General features: G+C 41.7%; 1 protein-coding gene across 1 annotated transcript in view; it reads right to left on the bottom strand.

Moving 5' to 3' along the window:
- POLE2 (DNA polymerase epsilon 2, accessory subunit) overlaps positions 1 to 22,055 on the bottom strand; it is a gene marked incomplete in the record, with an annotated part of 205,906 nt that overhangs the window by 126,949 nt on the left and 56,902 nt on the right. Inside the window, 1 exon segment of the mRNA XM_053697663.1 lies at positions 5,027 to 5,116. Coding sequence (XP_053553638.1) covers positions 5,027 to 5,116 — 90 coding nt within the window.

Below are 22,055 nucleotides of genomic sequence, written 5' to 3'. Positions count from 1 at the left end.
AAGAACACCATGAAATGTAAGTCTTCCAAACTCTATAATAAATCTTTCTAGAAACAGATTTACGAGCTTGTAACATAGTATTAATCACTGAATCAGAGAAACCTCTATGACTACTACTAAGCGTTCAATTTCCATACCTTCAAATTTAATGATTTGAGATCCTGATGGAAAAACGGATCTTGAGATAGTAGGTCTGGCCAAACGGAAGTGGCCAAAGCGGGCAACTGGACATCCAAACCAGATCCGCATACCAAAACCTGTGTGGCCATGCTGGAGCCACCAGCAACACAAATGATTGTTCCATGATGATTTTGGAGATCACTCTTGGAAGGAGAACTAGAGGCGGGAAAATGTAAGCAGGATGATAACACCAAGGAAGTGTCAGGGCATCCCCTGCTTCCGCCTGAACATCCCTGGACCTGGACAGGTATCTGGGAAGTTTCTTGTTTAGATGAGAGGCCATGAGATCTCTCTCTGGAAGACCCCACAACTGAACAATCTAAGAAAACATCTGGATGGAGAGACCACTCCTCTGGATGTAAAGTCTGGCGGCTGAGATAATCCGCCTCCCAATTGTCTACACCTGGGATAAGCACCGCAGAGATTAGACAAGAGCTGGATTCCGCCTAAACAAGTATCCGAGATACTTTTTTCATAGCTTGGGGACTGTGAGTCCCACCCTGATGATTGACATATGCCACTGTTGTGATATTGTCTGTCTGAAAACAAATGAACGGTTCTCTCTTTAGTAGAGGCCAAAACTGAAGAGCTCTGAGAATTGCAAGTTCTAAAATATTTATTGGTAATCTCGCCTCTTGAGATTTCCAAACCCCTTGTGCTGTCAGAGATCCTAAAACAGCTCCCCAACCTGAAAGACTCGCATCTGTTGTGATCACAGTCCAGGTTGGGCGAACAAGAGAAGCCCCTTGAACTAAACGATGGTGATCTATCCACCATTTCAGAGAGTGTCGTACATTGATTCAGCATACAAAGCTGTAGAGGTCTCATGTGAAAACGAGCAAAGGGGATCACGTCCGATGCTGCAGTCATGAGACCTAAAACTTCCATGCACATAGCCACTGAAGGGAATGACAGACTGAAGGTGCCGACATGCTGCAACCAATTTTAAACGTCTCTTGTCTGTTAGAGACAGAGTCATGGACACTGAATCTATCTGGAAGCCTAAAAAGGTGACCCTTGTCTGAGGAATCAAGAAACTTTTGGTAAATTGATCCTCCAACCATGTTTCCAAAGAAACAACACTAGTTGATTCGTGTGAGATTCTGCAGTACGCAAAGACTGAGCTAGTACCAAGATATCGTCCAAATAAGGAAACACTGCAATACCCTGTTCTCTGATTACAGAGAGTAGGGCACCCAGAACCTTCGAAAAGATTCTTGGAGCTGTTGCTAGGCCAAATGGAAGAGCAACAAATTGGTAATGCTTGTTTAGAAAAGAGAATCTCAGAAACTGATAATGTTCTGGATGAATCGGAATATGAAGGTATGCATTCTGCAAGTCTATTGTGGACATATAATGTCCTTGCTGAACAAAAGGCAGAATAGACCTTATAGTCACCATCTTGAAAGTTGGTACTCTAGTCTTACATAACGATTCAAAATTTTTCAGATCCAGAACTGGTCTGAATAAATTTTCCTTCTTTGGTACAATGAATAGATTTGAATAAAACCCCAAACCTTGTTCCTGAAGAGGAACTGCCATGATTACCCCTGAAGACTCCAGGTCTGAAACACATTTCAGGAAAGCCTGAGCTTTTAATGGATTTACTGGGATACGTGAGAGAAAAAAAATCTTCTCACAGGAGGTCTTACTCTGAATCCTATTCGATACCCTTGAGAGACAATGCTCTGAATCCATTGATTTTGGACAGATTTTATCCAAATATCTTTGAAAAACATTAATCTGCCCCCTACCAGCTGAGCTGGAATAAGGGCCGCACCTTCATGCGGACTTAGGGGCTGACTTTGGTTTCCTAAATGGATTGGATTTATTCCAACTTGAGGAAGGCTTCCAATTGGAAGCAGACTCCTTGGAGGGGGGGGAAGATTGAGTTTTTGTTCCTTATTCTGACGAAAGGAACGAAAATGGTTAGAAGCCTTAGATTTACCCTTAGGTTTTTAATCCTGAGGCAGAAAAACTCCCTTCCCCCAGTGACAGTTGAAATAATAGATTCCAACTGAGAAACAAATAAATTACAACCTTGGAAAAAAAGAGATAGTAATCTAGATTTAGATGTCATATCAGCATTCCAAGATTTAAGCCACAAAGCTCTTCTAGCTAAAATAGCTAAAGACATGGATCTAACATCAATTTTGATAATATCAAAAATTGCATCACAATAAAATGATTAGCATATTGCAATAGGCGAATAATGCTAGATAAGTCAGAATCCAATTCCTGTTGCGCTAAATTCTCCAACCAGAAGGTTGATGCAGCCGCAACATCAGCCAAAGAAATTGCAGGTCTGAGAAGATGACCTGAATTTAAATAGGCCTTCCTTAGATAAGATCCAAGCTTCCTATCTAAAGGATCCTTAAAAGGAAGTACTATCTTATATAGGAATAGTGGTACGTTTAGCAAGAGTAGAAATAGCCCCATCAACTTTGGGAATTTTTTCCCAAAACTCTATAGATTTTGCTGGAAAAGGATACAATTTTTTAAACCTTGAAGAAGGAATAAAAGTAGTACCTGGCTTATTCCATTCCCTAGAAATCATATCAGAAATAGCCTCAGGAATAGGAAAAACCCCTGGAGAAACCACAGGAGGATTAAAAACAGCATTTAAACGTTTATTAGACTGAACGTCAATAGGACTGGTTACCTCAATATCCAAAGTAATTAACACTTCTTTTAATAAAGAACGCATATACTCTATTTTAAATAAATAAGTATATTTGTCAGTGTCAATGTCTGAGGAAGGATCTTCTGAATCAGATAGATCCTCATCAGAAGAGGATAAATTATGTTGTTGGTCATTTGAAATTTCATCAACTAAATTAGAAGTTATAAAAGACCTTTAACATTTATTAGAAGGTGGAAATGCAGACAAAACCTTCAAAATAGAAAACGAAACAAATTCTTTAAAATTTACAGGTATATCATGCACATTAGAAGTTGAAGGAACAACAACTGGCAATGTGCTATTACTGATGGATACACTAACTGCATGTAAAAGTTTATCATGACAACTATTACAAATGACATTCGGCAAAATAATTTCAACAATTTTACAACAAATGCACTTTGATGCCTGACATCGGTCCTACCAAAGCTATGTCCCAGCAGAAACTTCTGAGGCAGGATCAGATAAAGACATCTTGCAAAATGTAAGAGAAAAAACAACATAAAAAGCAAAATTATCCATTTCCTTATATGACAGTTTCAGGAATGGGGGAAAAAAAGCAAATAGCATACGCCTCTGATAGAGAAAAAAATCAAGAGGCAAATATCAATGGGGTATTGAAATAATGAAAAAGTTTGGCGCCAAGTATGACGCACAACGTAACGTAAATAACGTAAATAACCGGAAATGACACACTCGCGTCACTAATGACGCAACCGTGTGAAAGGTCTTGGCGTCAAGTATGATGCCGGAAAATACGAAGTTGCGTCATAGATGTATTTTTCCGCGCCAAAAATATTTTCGCGCCAAGAATGACGCAATAAAGTTTAGCATTTGCCGCACCCGCGGGCCTAATGCCACCCGCAATAGCAAGAAGTAGTCAATTGAAAAAAGACTAAACCCCAGGTAAGAAAAAAATTTCTATAAAAGATGTTTATATTCCCCAAAAATGAAACTGACTGCAGAAGGAAATACATGAACCTGACTCATGGCAAATATAAGTACAATACATATATTTAGAACTTTATATAAATGCATAAAGTGCAAAACCATAGCTGAGGTGTCTTAAGTAATAAAAAACATACTTACCAAAAGACACCCATCCACATATAGCAGATAGCCAAACCAGTACAGAAACAGTTATCAGTAGAGGTAATGGTAAATTGAGAGTATATCGTCGATCTGAAAAGGGAGGTAGGAGATTAATCTCTACGACCAATAACAGAGAACCCATGAAATAGACCCCCGTTAGGGAAATCATCGTATTCAATAAATGATACTCCCTTCACGTCCCTCTGACATTTGCTGTACTCTGAGAGGAATCGGGCTTCAACAATGCAGAGAAGCGCATATCAACGTAGAAATCTTAGCACAAACTTACTTCACCACCTCCATAGGAGGCAAAGTTTGTAAAACTGAATTGTGGGTGTGGTGAGGGGTGTATTTATAGGCATTTTGAGGTTTGGGAAACTTTGCCCCTCCTGGTAGGATTGTATATCCCATACGTCACTAGCTCATGGACTCTTGCCAATTACATGAAACAAATTATGCTTACCTGATAATTTCATTTCCATCGAGGGGATTAGAGTCCACGGCTCCTGCCCGTATCTCCGTAGGGCGGACCTAAATTTAATCATCATCTTTTATACCCTGATATTTCTCCTACTTTTCCTGGTTCCCTCGGCAGAATGACTGGGGGAGGTATTTAAGCCTTTGGCTGGAGTGTCTTTGCTTCCTCCTGGTGGCCAGGTTCTTAATTCCCAATAGTAATGAATTAAGCTGTGGACTCTCCTCCCCTCGATGGAAATTAAATTATCAGGTAAGCATAATTTATGTTATAATCAAACTTATGGTGCCGTGCTACAGCCGATAAAGATGAATACAGTTGGTGAGAAATTGAGAGAAATGCGCTCCCTGTCCATATATTCATCTGGTCCAAATGGGGATGTTCCAGCAGCGCAAATGTAATGTGTTTAACCCATTTGAAGACATAGTTAAAAGAAATGTGCTTACAAATAAACTTTAAACATTTCAAAATGGACTATATGAATTACTATGTAAGGGTCAAAGGATCAAAGTGTTACCTAAAATATTTACCAAATGTAACACCTATTCAACCAAAATGACAAGTCATTAGTAAAAACTAAACATTTGCGGTTATACCTTTTAGTGATTCAACTTGATTTTTTCCATATGGAGCAGAAGAAAAATTTCCACAGAAGATGAAGCATGTTGGAGGAGCTGTAGAATAACCTAGAAAAAATATAAATAAACCACCAAAATGAAAATACAGTGAAATTTAAAATTTCCAATCCATTGAAAAAATATAACATAATATACAATACCCTATTCTCTTCATGGTGAGGTATTGCAAAGTAAAAGTTAGTATGGTATATGCAAAAGTAAATTTATGCTTACCTGATAAATGTATTTCTTTTACGATATGACGAGTCCACAGATTTCATCCTTACTTATGGGATATCGCCTCCTGGTCAGCAGGAGGAGGCAAAGAGCACCACAGCAGAGCTGTATATATAGCTCCTCCCTTCCCTCCCGTCATTCAACCGAAGTTAGGAAGAGGAGGGAAAGCCAAGGTGCAGAGGTGACTGAAGTTTAACTAATATAAAGACTTGTCTTAGAAAAGAACAGGGTGGGCCGTGGACTCGTCATATCGTAAAAGAAATAAATTTATCAGGTAAGCAAAAATTTCCTTTTCTTTTACAAGATATATGACGAGTCCACGGATTTCATCCTTACTTATGGGATATAATACCAAAGCTATAGGGATGAAAGGGAGGGACAAGACAGGAACCTAAACGGAAGGCACCACTGCTTGAAGAACCGCTCTCACAAAAATAGCCTCAGACGAGGCAAAAGTATCAAATTTGTAAAATTTGGAAAAAGTGTGAAGAGACGACCAAGTTACAGCCTTGCAAATCTGTTCAACAGAAGCATCATTTTAAAATGCCCATGAGGAAGCCACAGCCCTAGTAGAATGAGCCGCAATTCTTTCAGGAGGCTGCTGTTCAGCAGTCTCATATGCAAAACGGACGATACTCTTCAGCCAAAAGGAAAGAGGTAGCCGTAGCTTTCTGGCCCCTACGTCTCCCAGAAAAAAAACAAATAATGAAGATGATTGACGAAATTCCTTAGTCGCCTGCAAGTAAAACTTCAGGGCACGGACCACGTCCAAGTTATGTAACAGACGCTCCTTCTTAGAAGAAGGATTAGGACACAATGAGGGAACAACAATTTCCTGATTAATAGTTTTGTTGGAAACAACCTTAGGAAGAAAACCAGGTTTGGTACGCAACACCACCTTATCGGAATGAAAAATAAGGTAAGGAGAATCACATTGTAATGCTGAAAGCTCAGAAACTCTGCGAGCAGAAGAAATAGCAATCAAAAATAAAACTTTCCAAGATAATAATTTAATATCTACGGAATGCATAGGTTCAAACGGAACCTTGAAGAACCATAAGAACTAAGTTCAAACTCCAAGGAGAAGCAATAGGTCTAAACACAGGCCTGATTCTAGTCAGAACCTGACAAAAAGATTGAACATCTGGAATATCTGCCAGACATCTGAGTAGCAAAATAGATAACACTTTCTCCAATCCTCCTTGGAGAAACAAAATCCTAGGAATCCTAATCTTACTCCATGAGTAGCCCTTGGATTCGCACCAATAAAGATATTTACGCCATATCTCATGGTAAAAATTTTTAGTAACAGGACTTACGTGCCTGAATCAAGGTATCAATGACCGAATCAGAGAACCCTCGCTTAGATAAAATCAAGCGTTCAATCTCCAAGCAGTCAGCTGCAGAGAAATTAGATTTGGATGATGGAAGGTTCCCTGAATGAGAAGGTCCTGCCTCAATGGAAGCTTCCACGGCGGCAGAGAGGACATGTCCACCAGATCGGCATACCAAGTCCTGCGAGGCCACGCAGGAGCGATGAGAATCACTCAAGCCCTCTCCTGTTTGACTCGAGCAATCACCCGGGGAAGGAGAACAAAACGGTGGAATCACATAAACTTGGTTGAACGAACAAGACACTGCCAAGGCATCTATCAGTTCATCCTGAGGATCCTTGGACCTGAATCCGTATCTCGGGAGCTTGGCATTCTGACGAGACGCCATAAGATCCAGTCTGCCCCATCTGAGAATCAGATTGGCAAAGACCTCCGGATGGAGTTCCCATTCCCCCAGATGAAACGTCTGTCTGCTCAAAATATCCGCTTCCCAGTTGTTCACTCCTGGGATGTAGATTGCTGACAGATAACAAGAGTGAGCCTCCGCCCACCGAATTATCTTGGATACTTCTGTCATCGCTAAGGAACTCTTTGTTCCTCCCTGATGATTGATGTAAGCCACAGTCGAGATGATGTCCGACCGAAATCGGATGAGATTGGCCGAAGCCAACTGAGGCCAAGCCTGAAGCGCATTGATTATTGCTCTCAACTTCAGATATTGATTGGAAGTAGAGACTCCGACCGAGTTCACACACCCTGAGCCTTCAGGGAATTCCAGACTGCGCCCCACTAGTAAATTGGCGTCCGCTGTCGCTGTCACTATCACCCATGAGGGTCTGCGGAAGCACGTCCCTTGGGACAGATGATCCTGTGACAAGCACCAAAGAAGAGAGTCTCTTGTCCCTTGATCCAGATCAATCCGAGGAGACAATTTTGCATAATCTCCATTCCACTGTCTGAGAATGCTCAGTTGTAGAGGACTAAGATGAAAACAAGCAAACGGAATGATGTCCATTGCCGTCACCATCAATCTAATTACCTCCATGCACTGAGCCCCTGACGGCCGAGGATTGTACTGAAGGATCGGCATCAATTCAGAATCTTAACTTTCTGACTTCCGTCAAAAAGATTTTCATGGATATAGAGTCTATTAGAGTTCCCAGGAAAGGAACCCTTGTCCGTGGAATTAGTGAACTCTTTTCTAGATTCACCTTCCACCCATGAGTCTTTAGAAAGGATAGAACAATGTCGGTATGAGACTTTGTCAACTGATAAGACAATGCCTGAATCAGAATATCGTCCAGATAAGGCGCCACTGCGATGCCCCGCGGTCTGAAAACCGCCTGCAGACACCCTAGAACCGTTGTGAAGATCCTGGATGCCGTGGCCAGCCCGAAAGGAAGAGTCACTAATTGAGAGTGTTTGTCCAGAAAGGCAAACCTCAGGAACTGGTGATGATCTCTGTGGATAGGAATAACAGAATTTATGCTTACCTGATAAATTACTTTCTCTTGCGGTGTATCCAGTCCACGGATTCATCCTTTACTTGTGGGATATTCTCATTCCCTACAGGAAGTAGCAAAGAGAGCACACAGCAAAGCTGTCCATATAGCTCCCCCTCTAGCTCCACCCCCCAGTCATTCGACCAAAGGTTAGGAAGAAAAAGGAGAAACCATAGGGTGCAGTGGTGACTGTAGTTTAAACAACAACAAAAAAATTTTACCCGACTTAAATGCCAGGGCGGGACGTGGACTGGATACATCGCAAGAGAAAGTAATTTATCAGGTAAGCATAAATTCTGTTTTCTCTCGCAAGGTGTATCCAGTCCACGGATTCATCCTTTACTTGTGGGATACCAATACCAAAGCTTTAGGACACGGATGAAGGGAGGGAACAAGACAGGTACCTTAAACAGAAGGCACCACTGCTTGCAAAACCTTTCTCCCAAAAATAGCCTCCGAATAAGCAAAAGTATCAAATTTGTAAAATTTGGCATAAGTATGCAGTGAAGACCAAGTCGCCTTACAAATCTGTTCAACAGAAGCCTCATTTTTGAAAGCCCATGTGGAAGCCACTACTCTGGTAGAATGAGCAGTAATTCTTTCAGGAGGCTGCTGGCCAGCAGTCTCATAGGCCAAACGGATGATGCTTTTCAGCCAAAAGGAAAGAGGTAGCAGTCGCTTTCTGACCTCTCCTCTTACCAGAATAGATAACAAACAAGGAAGATGTTTGTCTGAAATCCTTAGTTGCTTGTAAATAGAACTTTAAAGCACGAACTACATCAAGATTGTGTAATAGACGTTCCTTCTTCGAAGATGGATTAGGACACAGAGAAGGAACAACTATTTCCTGGTTAATATCCTTGTTAGAAACAACTTTAGGAAGAAAACCAGGCTTGGTACGCAAAACTACCTTATCTGCGTGGAACACCAGGTAAGGTGAATCACACTGTAAGGCAGATAATTCTGAAACTCTTTGAGCAAAAGAGATAGCTATCAAAAACAAAACTTTCCAAGATAACAACTTAATGTCTATGGAATGTAAAGGTTCAAACGGAGCCCGTTGAAGAACTGAAAGAACTAGATTCAAACTCCATGGCGGAGCCACAGGTTTATATAGACAGGCTTGATTCTGACTAAAGCCTGAGCAAACGCTTGAACGTCTGGTACCTCTGCGCGCCAAAATGGCGAAACCTGAATTCTTCGCCGCTAACTTAGCTATTTGGAAAGCGGCGTCAGTGATAAAAGAATTAGCTAGCTTTAGAGCCTTAATTCTATCCATAATTTCCTCATATGAGGTCTCCGTCTGGAGCGAGTCTTCCAGCGCCTCAAACCAGAAAGCAGCTGCAGTAGTTACAGGAATAATGCAGGCAATAGGTTGGAGAAGAAAACCTTTTTGAACAAAAATTTTCTTAAGTAAACCCTCTAATTTTTTATCCATAGGGTCTTTAAAAGCACAACTGTCTTCAATTGGTATGGTTGTGCGTTTAGCTAGTGTAGAAACAGCCCCCTCCACCTTAGGGACCGTCTGCCACGAGTCCCGCATGGGGTCAGATATGGGGAACATTTTCTTAAAAACAGGAGGGGGGACAAAAGGGACACCTGGCCTATCCCACTCCCTAGTAACGATATCCGCAATCCTCTTAGGGACCGGAAACGCATCCGTGTAAACAGGGACCTCTAGGTACTTGTCCATTTTACACAATTTCTCTGGGATCACCAAAGGGTCACAGTCATCCAGAGTAGCTAATACCTCCCTAAGTAAAACACGGAGGTGTTCTAGTTTAAATTTAAAAGTCAATGTATCTGAATCTGTCTGGGGAGGAACCCTTTCTGAATCAGAGACTTCTCCCTCAGACATCAAATCCCTCGCTCCCACTTCAGAGAGTTGTGAGGGTATATCGGATACGGCTACCAAAGCGTCAGAATGCTCATAATCTGTTCTTAAAACGGAGCTATCACGTTTTGCAGGTAACACGGGCAGTTTAGATAAGAAGGCTGTAAGAGAATTATCCATGACTGCCGCTAAGTCTTGTAATGTAAAAGGGTTAGACGCACTAGAGGTACTAGGCGTCGCTTGCACGGGCGTAACTGGTTGTGACACTTGGGGAGAGGCAGACGGGCTACCCTCGTTACCTTCAGTCTGAGAATCATCTTAGGCCACATTCTTAAGTGCAACAATATGATCTTTAAAGTGTATAGACATATCAGTACAAGTGGGACACATTCTGAGAGGGGGTTCCATCATGGCTTCTAAACACATTGAACAAGGATTTTCCTTAGTGTCAGACATGTTTAACAGACTAGTAGAGTACACAAACAGGCTTGGAATCACTTTAATCAAATAAAAAGCACAATTTGAAAAAAACGTTACTGTGCCTTTAAGAGATAAAAAGAGCACACAATTTTAAAAAACGGTGAAAAATGCAGCAATCTTTCTGAAATTTTCACAGTATGTAGCTAAAGCCTTAATAAGACTGCACCCCAAGTTACAAAACGATTAACTCCTTAATGCCCAAACCGGAGCAGCCTAAAGCCAACACCTGGTTAAATCACTACAGCACCTTGCCACAGCCTTGCTGTGGTCCTACCTTCCCTTAGGGATCAGATTTGGGGGAATATAGCTTCTTTTAGGCCCTCAAACATCAGTAGGACCCTCCATGTGAAACAGCATGAACTTATCTGCAATTCTAAGTGCGCATCTGAGGCGCAAAATTAGGGACCTCCCACTCTACTCCGGAGCTGTGAGGCCTAGTAAATCACTCCTAAGTGACTAAAAAACAGCCATGTGGTAATAACCCCAGAAAAAACCCAAAAGGGCTTTCAAAGTGTCTTGCAAAACGATTTTTCCTTAGCCAAACAATCGATTGCCCTGAATAAGTGTCAACCAGTATATTAGCCCTATTATGTAAGCATTCAATTCCTTACCAAGTCTGTGAACATAGCTTACCCTCCCCTCATGGGGATATTGTCAGTCTCTTCTAGCATTATCTCAGTCTTGTCTAGAAATAAATGACTGAACATACCTTATTGCAGATCACCCTGCAAACTGTTCCCCCCAACTGAAGTTTTCTGGTACTCCTCAGTCCTGTGTGGGAACAGCAGTGGATTTTAGTTACAACATGCTAAAATCATTTTCCTCTCAGCAGAAATCTTCATCACTATTCTGCTAGAGAGTAAATAGTACAAACCGGTACCATTTAAAAACATAATTTATGCTTACCTGATAAATTCCTTTCTTCTGTTGTGTGATCAGTCCACGGGTCATCATTACTTCTGGGATATAACTCCTCCCCAACAGGAAATGCAAGAGGATTCACCCAGCAGAGCTGCATATAGCTCCTCCCCTCTACGTCAGTCCCAGTCATTCGACCAAGAATCAACGAGAAAGGAGTAACCAAGGGTGAAGTGGTGACTGGAGTATAATTTAAAAGATATTTACCTGCCTTAAAAACAGGGCGGGCCGTGGACTGATCACACAACAGAAGAAAGGAATTTATCAGGTAAGCATAAATTATGTTTTCTTCTGTTATGTGTGATCAGTCCACGGGTCATCATTACTTCTGGGATACCAATACCAAAGCAAAAGTACACGGATGACGGGAGGGAAAGGCAGGCTCATTATACAGAAGGAACCACTGCCTGAAGAACCTTTCTCCCAAAAATAGCCTCCGAAGAAGCAAAAGTGTCAAATTTGTAAAATTTGGAAAAAGTATGAAGTGAAGACCAAGTTGCAGCCTTGCAAATCTGTTCAACAGAGGCCTCATTCTTAAAGGCCCAAGTGGAAGCCACAGCTCTAGTGGAGTGAGCTGTAATTCTTTCAGGAGGCTGCTGTCCAGCAGTCTCATAGGCTAAACGTATTATGCTACGAAGCCAAAAAGAGAGAGAGGTAGCAGAAGCTTTTTGACCTCTCCTCTGTCCAGAGTAAACGACAAACAAGGAAGAAGTTTGGCGAAAATCTTTAGTTGCCTGCAAGTAGAACTTGAGGGCACGAACTACATCCAGATTGTGTAAAAGACGTTCCTTCTTTGAAGAAGGATTTGGACACAAGGATGGGACAACAATCTCTTGATTGATGTTCCTGTTAGTGACTACCTTAGGTAAGAACCCAGGTTTAGTACGCAGAACTACCTTGTCTGAGTGAAAAATCAGATAAGGGGAATCACAATGTAAGGCTGATAACTCAGAGACTCTTCGAGCCGAGGAAATAGCCATTAAAAACAGAACTTTCCAAGATAACATTTTTATATCAATGGAATGAAGGGGTTCAAACGGAACACCCTGTAAAACGTTAAGAACTAAGTTTAAACTCCATGGTGGAGCAACAGCTTTAAACACAGGCTTGATCCTAGCTAAAGCCTGACAAAAGGACTGGACGTCTGGATTTTCTGACAGACGTCTGTGTAACAAGATGGACAGAGCTGAAATCTGTCCCTTTAATGAACTAGCTGATAAACCCTTTTCTAAACCTTCTTGTAGAAAAGACAGTATCCTAGCGATCCTAACCTTACTCCAGGAGTAACCTTTGGATTCGCACCAGTATAGGTATTTCCGCCATATTTTATGGTAAATCCTTCTGGTAACAGGCTTCCTAGCCTGAATTAGGGTATCAATAACCGACTCAGAAAAACCACGTTTTGATAAAATCAAGCGTTCAATTTCCAAGCAGTCAGCTTCAGAGAAGTTAGATTTTGATGTTTGAATGGACCCTGTATCAGAAGGTCCTGTCTTAGAGGTAGAGACCAAGGCGGACAGGATGACATGTCCACTAGATCTGCATACCAAGTCCTGCGTGGCCATGCAGGTGCTATTAGAATTACTGATGCTCTCTCCTGTTTGATTTTGGCAATCAATCGAGGAAGCAGCGGGAAGGGTGGAAACACATAAGCCATCCTGAAGTTCCAAGGTGCTGTCAAAGCATCTATCAGAACTGCTCCCGGATCCCTGGATCTGGACCCGTAGCGAGGAAGTTTGGCGTTCTGGCGAGACGCCATGAGATCTATCTCTGGTTTGCCCCAACGTCGAAGTATTTGGGCAAAGACCTCCGGATGAAGTTCCCACTCCCCCGGATGAAAAGTCTGGCGACTCAAGAAATCCGCCTCCCAGTTCTCCACTCCCGGGATGTGGATTGCTGACAGGTGGCAAGAGTGAGACTCTGCCCAGCGAATTATCTTTGATACTTCCATCATTGCTAGGGAGCTTCTTGTCCCTCCCTGATGGTTGATGTAAGCTACAGTCGTGATGTTGTCCGACTGAAACCTGATGAACCCCCGAGTTGTTAACTGGGGCCAAGCCAGAAGGGCATTGAGCACTGCTCTCAATTCCAGAATGTTTATTGGAAGGAGACTCTCCTCCTGATTCCATAGTCCCTGAGCCTTCAGAGAATTCCAGACAGCGCCCCAACCTAGTAGGCTGGCGTCTGTTGTTACAATTGTCCAGTCTGGCCTGCTGAATGGCATCCCCCTGGACAGGTGTGGCCGATAAAGCCACCATAGAAGAGAATTTCTGGTCTCTTGATTCAGATTCAGAGTAGGGGACAAATCTGAGTAATCCCCATTCCACTGACTTAGCATGCATAATTGCAGCGGTCTGAGGTGTAGGCGTGCAAAAGGTACTATGTCCATTGCCGCTACCATTAAGCCGATCACCTCCATGCATTGAGCTACTGACGGGTGTTGAATGGAATGAAGGACGCGGCATGCATTTTGAAGCTTTGTTAACCTGTCTTCTGTCAGGTAAATCTTCATTTCTACAGAATCTATAAGAGTCCCCAAGAATGGAACTCTTGTGAGAGGAAAGAGAGAACTCTTCTTTTCGTTCACTTTCCATCCATGCGACCTTAGAAATGCCAGAACTAACTCTGTATGAGACTTGGCAGTTTGAAAGCTTGAAGCTTGAATTAGAATGTCGTCTAGGTACGGAGCTACCGAAATCCCTCGCGGTCTTAGTACCGCTAGAAGGGCACCCAGAACCTTTGTGAAGATTCTTGGAGCCGTAGCCAATCCGAATGGAAGAGCTACAAACTGGTAGTGCCTGTCTAAGAAGGCAAACCTTAGATACCGGTGATGATCTTTGTGGATCGGTATGTGAAGGTAAGCATCCTTTAAATCCACTGTGGTCATGTACTGACCCTCTTGGATCATGGGTAAGATTGTCCGAATAGTTTCCATTTTGAACGATGGAACTCTTAGGAATTTGTTTAGAGTCTTTAAATCTAAGATTGGCCTGAAAGTTCCCTCTTTTTTGGGAACCACAAACAGGTTTGAGTAGAACCCTTGTCCTTGTTCCGACCGCGGAACCGGATGGATCACTCCCATTAATAACAGATCTTGTACGCAGCGTAGAAACGCTTCTTTCTTTATCTGGTTTGTTGACAACCTTGACAGATGAAATCTCCCTCTTGGGGGAGATAATTTGAAGTCTAGAAGGTATCCCTGCGATATGATCTCTAGAGCCCAGGGATCCTGAACATCTCTTGCCCAGGCCTGGGCGAAGAGAGAGAGTCTGCCCCCCACTAGATCCGGTCCCGGATCGGGGGCTCTCGGTTCATGCTGTCTTTGGGGCAGCAGCAGGTTTCCTGGCCTGCTTGCTCTTGTTCCAGGACTGGTTAGGCTTCCAGCCTTGCCTGTAACGAGCAACAGCTCCTTCCTGTTTTGGTGCAGTGGAGGTTGATGTTGCTCCTGTTTTAAAGTTCCGAAAGGGACGAAAATTAGACTGTCTAGCCTTAGCTTTGGCTTTGTCTTGAGGTAGGGCGTGGCCCTTACCTCCTGTAATGTCAGCGATAATCTCTTTCAAACCGGGCCCAAATAAAGACTGCCCCTTGAAAGGTATATTAAGTAATTTGGACTTAGAAGTAACATCAGCTGACCAGGATTTTAGCCACAGCGCCCTACGTGCCTGTATGGCGAATCCTGAGTTCTTAGCCGTAAGTTTGGTTAAATGTACTACGGCCTCCGAAATGAAGGAATTAGCTAGTTTAAGGACTCTAAGCCTGTCCGTAATGTCGTCTAGCGTAGATGAACTAAGGTTCTCTTCAAGCGACTCAATCCAAAATGCTGCCGCAGCCGTAATCGGCGCGATACATGCAAGGGGTTGTAATATAAAACCTTGTTGAACAAACATTTTCTTAAGGTAACCCTCTAATTTTTTATCCATTGGATCTGAGAAAGCACAGCTATCCTCCACCGGGATAGTGGTACGCTTAGCTAAAGTAGAAACTGCTCCCTCCACCTTGGGGACCGTTTGCCATAAGTCCCGAGTGGTGGCGTCTATTGGAAACATCTTTCTAAATATTGGAGGGGGTGAGAACGGCACACCGGGTCTATCCCACTCCTTAGTAACAATTTCAGTTAGTCTCTTAGGTATAGGAAAAACGTCAGTACTCGCCGGTACCGCAAAGTATTTATCCAACCTACACAGTTTCTCTGGTATTGCAACGGTGTTACAATCGTTGAGAGCTGCTAAGACCTCCCCTAGTAATACACGGAGGTTCTCCAATTTAAATTTAAAATTTGAAATATCTGAGTCCAATCTGTTTGGATCAGAACCGTCACCCACAGAATGAAGCTCTCCGTCCTCATGCTCTGCGAGCTGTGACGCAGTATCAGACATGGCCCTAGCATTGTCAGCGCACTCTGTTCTCACCCCAGAGTGATCACGCTTGCCTCTTAGTTCTGGTAATTTAGACAAAACTTCAGTCATAACAGTAGCCATATCTTGTAATGTTATCTGTAATGGCCGCCCAGATGTACTAGGCGCCAAAATATCACGCACCTCCCGGGCGGGAGATGCAGGTACTGCCGCGTGAGGCGAGTTAGTCGGCATAACTCTCCCCTCGCTGTTTGGTGAAATTTGTTCACATTGTACAGATTGACTTTTATTTAAAGTAGCATCAATACAGTTAGTACATAAATTTCTATTGGGCTCCACCTTGGCATTGGAACAAATGACACAGATATCTTCCTCTGAGTCAGACATGTTTAACACACTAGCAAAAAACTTACAACTTGGTTATAATCTTTTTTAGCAAAAAACGTACTGTGCCTCAAAGAGGTACTAACGATTAAATGACAGTTGAAATAGTGAACTGAAAAACAGTTATAGCATCAAACTTTAAAACAACAAAACTTTTAGCAAAGGTTTGTTCCCATTAGTAAAATAACAATAATTAAATTTGACATAAAAAATACAAAGCAACGTTTTTATTCACAGTCACTATAAGAATTCTCACAGCTCTGCTGAGAGAATTTACCTCCCTTCAAAGAAGTTTGAAGACCCCTGAGATCTATCAGAGATGAACCGGATCATGCAGGAAAAATAAAAGTAACTGACTGGTATTTTTTGATGCGTAGCAAAGAGCGCCAAAACGGCCCCTCCCTCTCCCACACAGCAGTGAAGAGAAACGAAACTGTCACAAATAAAGCCAAAAAACTGCCAAGTGGAAAATAATGCCCAAATATTTATTCACACAGTACCTCAGCAATGTAAACGATTCTACATTCCAGCAAAAACGTTTAACATGATAAATAGTTATTAAAAAGGATTAGTGACCTTTAACAGAGTAGTTCCGGTGAAATACCATCCCCAGAATACTGAAGTGTATACATACATGTCATTTTAACGGTATGGCAGGATTTTCTCATCAATTCCATTCAGAAAATAAAAACTGCTACATACCTCAATGCAGATTCCTCTGCCCGCTGTCCCCTGATCTGAAGCCTTTACCTCCCTCAGATGGCCGAGAACAGCAATATGATCTTAACTACTCCGGTTAAAATCATAGTAAAAAACTCTGACAGATTCTTCCTCAAACTCTGCCAGAGAAGTAATAACACGCTCCGGTGTTATTTTAAAATAACAAACTTTTGATTGAAGTCATAAAAACTAAGTATAATCACCATAGTCCTCTCACACATCCTATCTAGTCGTTGGGTGCAAGAGAATGACTGGGACTGACGTAGAGGGGAGGAGCTATATGCAGCTCTGCTGGGTGAATCCTCTTGCATTTCCTGTTGGGGAGGAGTTATATCCCAGAAGTAATGATGACCCGTGGACTGATCACACATAACAGAAGAAATAAACTTTTGATTGAAGATAAAAAAACTACAATTCTAACACCACATTCACTTTACACTCCAGAGAGAGACCCTAGTGCTTAGAGCCAGCAAAGAGAATGACTGGGGGGGGTGGAGCTAGAGGGGGAGCTATATGGACAGCTTTGCTGTGTGCTCTCTTTGCTACTTCCTGTAGGGAATGAGAATATCCCACAAGTAAAGGATGAATCCGTGGACTGGATACACCTTGCAAGAGAAATAAAGATATGCATCCTTTAAGTCCACGGTAGTCATATATTGACCCTCCTGGATCAGGAAAATGTCCAGATGGTCTCCATTGAGAAACTTGTTTAGACTCTTGAGATCTAAAATGGGTCAGAACGTTCCCTCTTTTTTGGGAACGACGAAAAGATTTGAGAAAAACCCCTGCCCCTGTATTGGAACGAGACAAATTACTCCCATAGTGGAGAGGTCTTTTACACAAAGTAAGAATGCCTCTCTTTATCTGGTCTACAAATAATCGTGAAAGAAGAAACCTTCCCCTCGGGGAGGAATTTTTCAACTCCAACTGATACCACTGAGACACGATTTCTAGTGTCCGGTAATCCTGAACATCTCTTATCCAAGCCTGGACAACGAGAGAAAAAAACTGCCCCCTATTAGATCCGGTCCCGGATCGGGGGCGGCCCCTTCATGCTGTCTTGGGAGCAGCAGCGGGCTTCTTGGGTTGGTTACCTTTGTTCCAAGCCTGGTTGGGTCTCCAGACGGACTTGGCTTGTGCAAAAGTCCCTTCCTGTTTAGCAGAAAAGGAAGAGGGGACTCCCAATTTCGTAATGAACGAAAAATATTCTGTTGCCCTCTCTGATTGGTCTGGTTTTTTTTTTGTTTGTTTTTTTAAAGAGGGAGGAGGAGACCCTCGTCTCCCGTGATGTCTAAAATAATCAACTTCAAAACAGGCCCTAAACAAGGTCTACCCCTTGTAAGCAATAGTCCAAAACTTGAGGACACATCCGCAGACTCAGAATGCACCCAAAAGGCACTGCGCGTTAAGCCGGAAATCCCGACCTCTTAGCCGCTGAAATGGTAATCTGCAAAGAAAGATCAGACCTTTTATAACTGAAAAGGCCAAGTTAAAATCTTCAATTCCTTTTCTATATCTTAAAAGAAACTTTATTGTTGTGTGTTGCCGTTCCATCCTAAGTCACAAAGGATGAATGCCCACCAAGGAAAAGCAGTAAAGTCCTAATAAAAAAGACCCTTACTGTCCTTTGAACTGTAAAAACAGACATTAGTAACTTTATTGTACAAAAGCAAATGAAGGCCGCGTGCAACATTGCATCACATAGCTTCGGAATTTTACATGTAAATTTGAGCACCTGCCATCCTAGGGTGTAGGCAGGGAGCCAGTAAAAGCACACCTACCCACTGAGTAGAAAAAAAAATTAGTTTATTTCAATAAGGGATGAAGCAACAAATAATCAGCTGAAATTGTACATAGAACAAACAGGACTGTCTCTTTATATCTGAAAGTGATTCAACTCTGTGTTCGTGACCTACTGAATATCTGTTGTACCATCCAACTTCAAAAAAGGGATGACTAAACAGTAAACAAACATTGCAACAGCATGTTTAATTCATTTAAAAGGTATTAAAGGCAAGACCTGCATAAAAAATAAGAGACAGAATGTAGCTTAGAATAACTATACTAGAAGATATTTCACACAACATATGGAGAACATTCCAACTGAGAATGTTCCTTTCATATAAATACCAAAGTGTATGGGACAGATGTGTAATTTATAGATCACTTCACATTATAAAAATAGCAGCTGCACCTCCGATAATTCAAACAGGAAGGATCAGCATGCCTAACTTAATGATGGACTCATGTGTACTTGTGACACCGCTCTGCCTTGACAGAGGAGATGACAGCATTCAGGAAAATACTCTAATCGGCGTAAATACCCCTCAGCTGCATTTCTTTTTGTGAAACACAGCCGAAGAGGCGCACTGTGATCCGTTAGAAAAGAGCCTCTCTAGTACATTGTGTTGCCGTAACACATTGAAGGACCGTACAACTATGGCGCATAAAGGAACTCCGCCCTTTCATGGGCGTATCCGTCAAACCTCACTGGCCACATATATTTAGACAAAGCGAGCCGTCGGAGACCTCATGGTACCTTCAACTTTCCCATTGAAGAAAATAAAGTAAAAAGCGCGCAAACTATGGCGCACAGAGCAGCTCCGCCCATCGTGGGCGTATTAGCTAAATCACACTGGCCGCACATCATGGTAATAAAGAAATTTCCGTATTACACACAGAAGTCATACACAATACAGTAGTTTCCCCAGTCGGCTTATTCTTAAACAAGCAGCCGTATGGACAACACCCTGCATTGTAATAAAACAAACCTCCCTGTCGGCTGATATAGATACTAACAGAAGCCGTTGGGAGTCAAAGTATGAACAAGTATAGCAACGAGGTATTGAAAAAGCCTCCCTGTCGGCAATGCAATAAAATAGACCCATGGGGAGTGAGGACATAAAGTACCTCTCTTGTCAGCTGATTTATTTCCCACATAACTGACATGTAAGCATACAGTCTATTCTGAGTTAATATGTCCCAGAAAATAAAGACTGCACTTACCTTCATGCTGAGGAACAGCATGATAAACTCAGTGTCAAGAGGTCCACTCTTCCTCCTGAGGTCCTGTGAAGGTAAAAGTGTTTCAGTTAGTACTCTCTAAGACCATACACATAAAGCAGCACAAGCAAGGGAGGCGCAGTGAATCTAAAACTCCACCAGTTCCCATAGCCTAAAAGGCTATCACTCCAGATGCTGCCCTATAGAAATAATAGTACACGCTGGCACCATTTAAAAATAAAAAAACTCTTGATTGAAGAATCTAAACTAACACCTCACTCTACCTCTTCCTATCACTAACACTGGCAAAGAGAATGACTGGAGTGGGAGGGAAGGGAGGAGCGATATAGATATAGACATACACATATATATATATATATATATATATATATATATACACATACATATATATATACATATATATATACATATATACATACATATATACATACATATATACATACACACATATATACACACATACACACACATAATTTATCAGGTAAGTTCTTACATAAATTTTTAATTTCTTTCATATTGGCAAGAGTCCATGAGCTAGTGACGTATGGGATATACATTCCTACCAGGAGGGGCAAAGTTTCCCAAACCTTAAAATGCCTATAAATACACCCCTCACCACACCCACAATTCAGTTTAACGAATAGCCAAGAAGTGGGGTGATAAGAAAGGAGCGAAAGCATCAAACAAGGAATTGGAATAATTCTGCTTTATACAAAAAAATCATAACCACCACAAAAAGGGTGGGTCTCATGGACTCTTGGCAATATGAAAGAAAGAAATTTATCAGGTAAGTTCTTACATAAATTATGTTTTCTTGCATGTAATTGGCAAGAGTCCATGTGCTAGTGACGTGTGGGATAGCAGATACCCAAGATGTGGAACTTCCACGCAAGAGTCACTAGAGAGGGAGGGATAAAATAAAGACAGCCAATTCCGCTGAAAAAATAATCCACAACCCAAATCAAAAAGTTTTAATCTTAGAATTAAAAAAACTGAAATTATAAGGAGAAGAATCTAACTGAAACAGCTGCCTGAAGAACTTTTCTACCAAAAACTGCTTCTGAAGAAGAAAAAACATAAAAATGGTAGAATTTAGTAAAAGTATGCAAAGAAGACCAAGTTGCTGCTTTTCAAATCTGTTCAACAGAAGCTTCATTCCTAAAAGCCCAGGAAGTAGAAACTGACCTAGTAGAATGAGCCGTAATCCTTTGAGGCGGGGATTTACCCGACTCCACATAAGCATGATGAATCAAAGACTTTAAGCAAGATGCCAAAGAAATGGCAGAAGCCTTCTGACCTTTCCTAGAACCAGAAAAGATAACAAATAGACTAGAAGTCTTTCTGAAATCTTTAGTAGCTTCAACATAATATTTCAAAGCTCTTACTACATCCAAAGAATGTAAAGATCTCTCCAGAGAATTCTTAGGATTAGGACACAATGAAGGGACAATAATTTCTCTACTAATGTTATTAGAATTCACAACTTTATCCTGATGAAAAATCAGAAAAGCAGATTCACAAGAAAGAGCAGATAACTCAGAAACTCCTCTAGCAGAAGAGATGGCCAAAAGGAACAAAACTTTCCATGAAAGTAATTTAATATCCAGAGAATGCATAGGTTCAAACGGAGGAGCCTGTAAAGCCCTCAGAACCAAATTAAGACTCCAAGGAGGAGAGATTGACTTAATGACAGGCTTGATACGAACCAAAGCCTATACAAAACAATGAATATCAGGAAGTATAGCAATCTTCCTGTGAAAAAGAACAGAAAGAGCAGAGATTTGTCCTTTCAAGGAACTTGCAGACAAACCCTTATCCAAACCATCCTGAAGAAACTTTAAAATTCTAGGAATTCTAAAAGAATGCCAAGAGAATTTATGAGAAGAACACCAAGAAATGCAAGTCTTCCAAACTCGGTAATAAATCTTTCTAGACACAGATTTACGAGCCTGTAACATAGTATTAATCACTGAGTCAGAGAAACCTCTATGACTAAGTATTAAGCGTTCAATCTCCATACCTTCAAATTTAATGATTTGAGACCCTGATGGAAAAATGGGCCTTGAGATAGAAGGTCTGGCCTTAACAGAAGTGTCCAAGGTTGGCAACTGGCCATCCGAACGAGATCCGCATACCAAAACCTGTATAGCCATGTTGGAGCCACCAGCAGAACAAATGAACGCTCCATTAGGATTTTGGAAATCACTTTTGGAAGAAGAA

Source organism: Bombina bombina, chromosome 1, assembly GCF_027579735.1.
Source record: "Bombina bombina isolate aBomBom1 chromosome 1, aBomBom1.pri, whole genome shotgun sequence".
NCBI classification, from domain to species: domain Eukaryota; kingdom Metazoa; phylum Chordata; class Amphibia; order Anura; family Bombinatoridae; genus Bombina; species Bombina bombina.
Note: the sequence above shows the minus strand (reverse complement) of the source record. Positions and strands in the feature narration are given on the sequence as shown.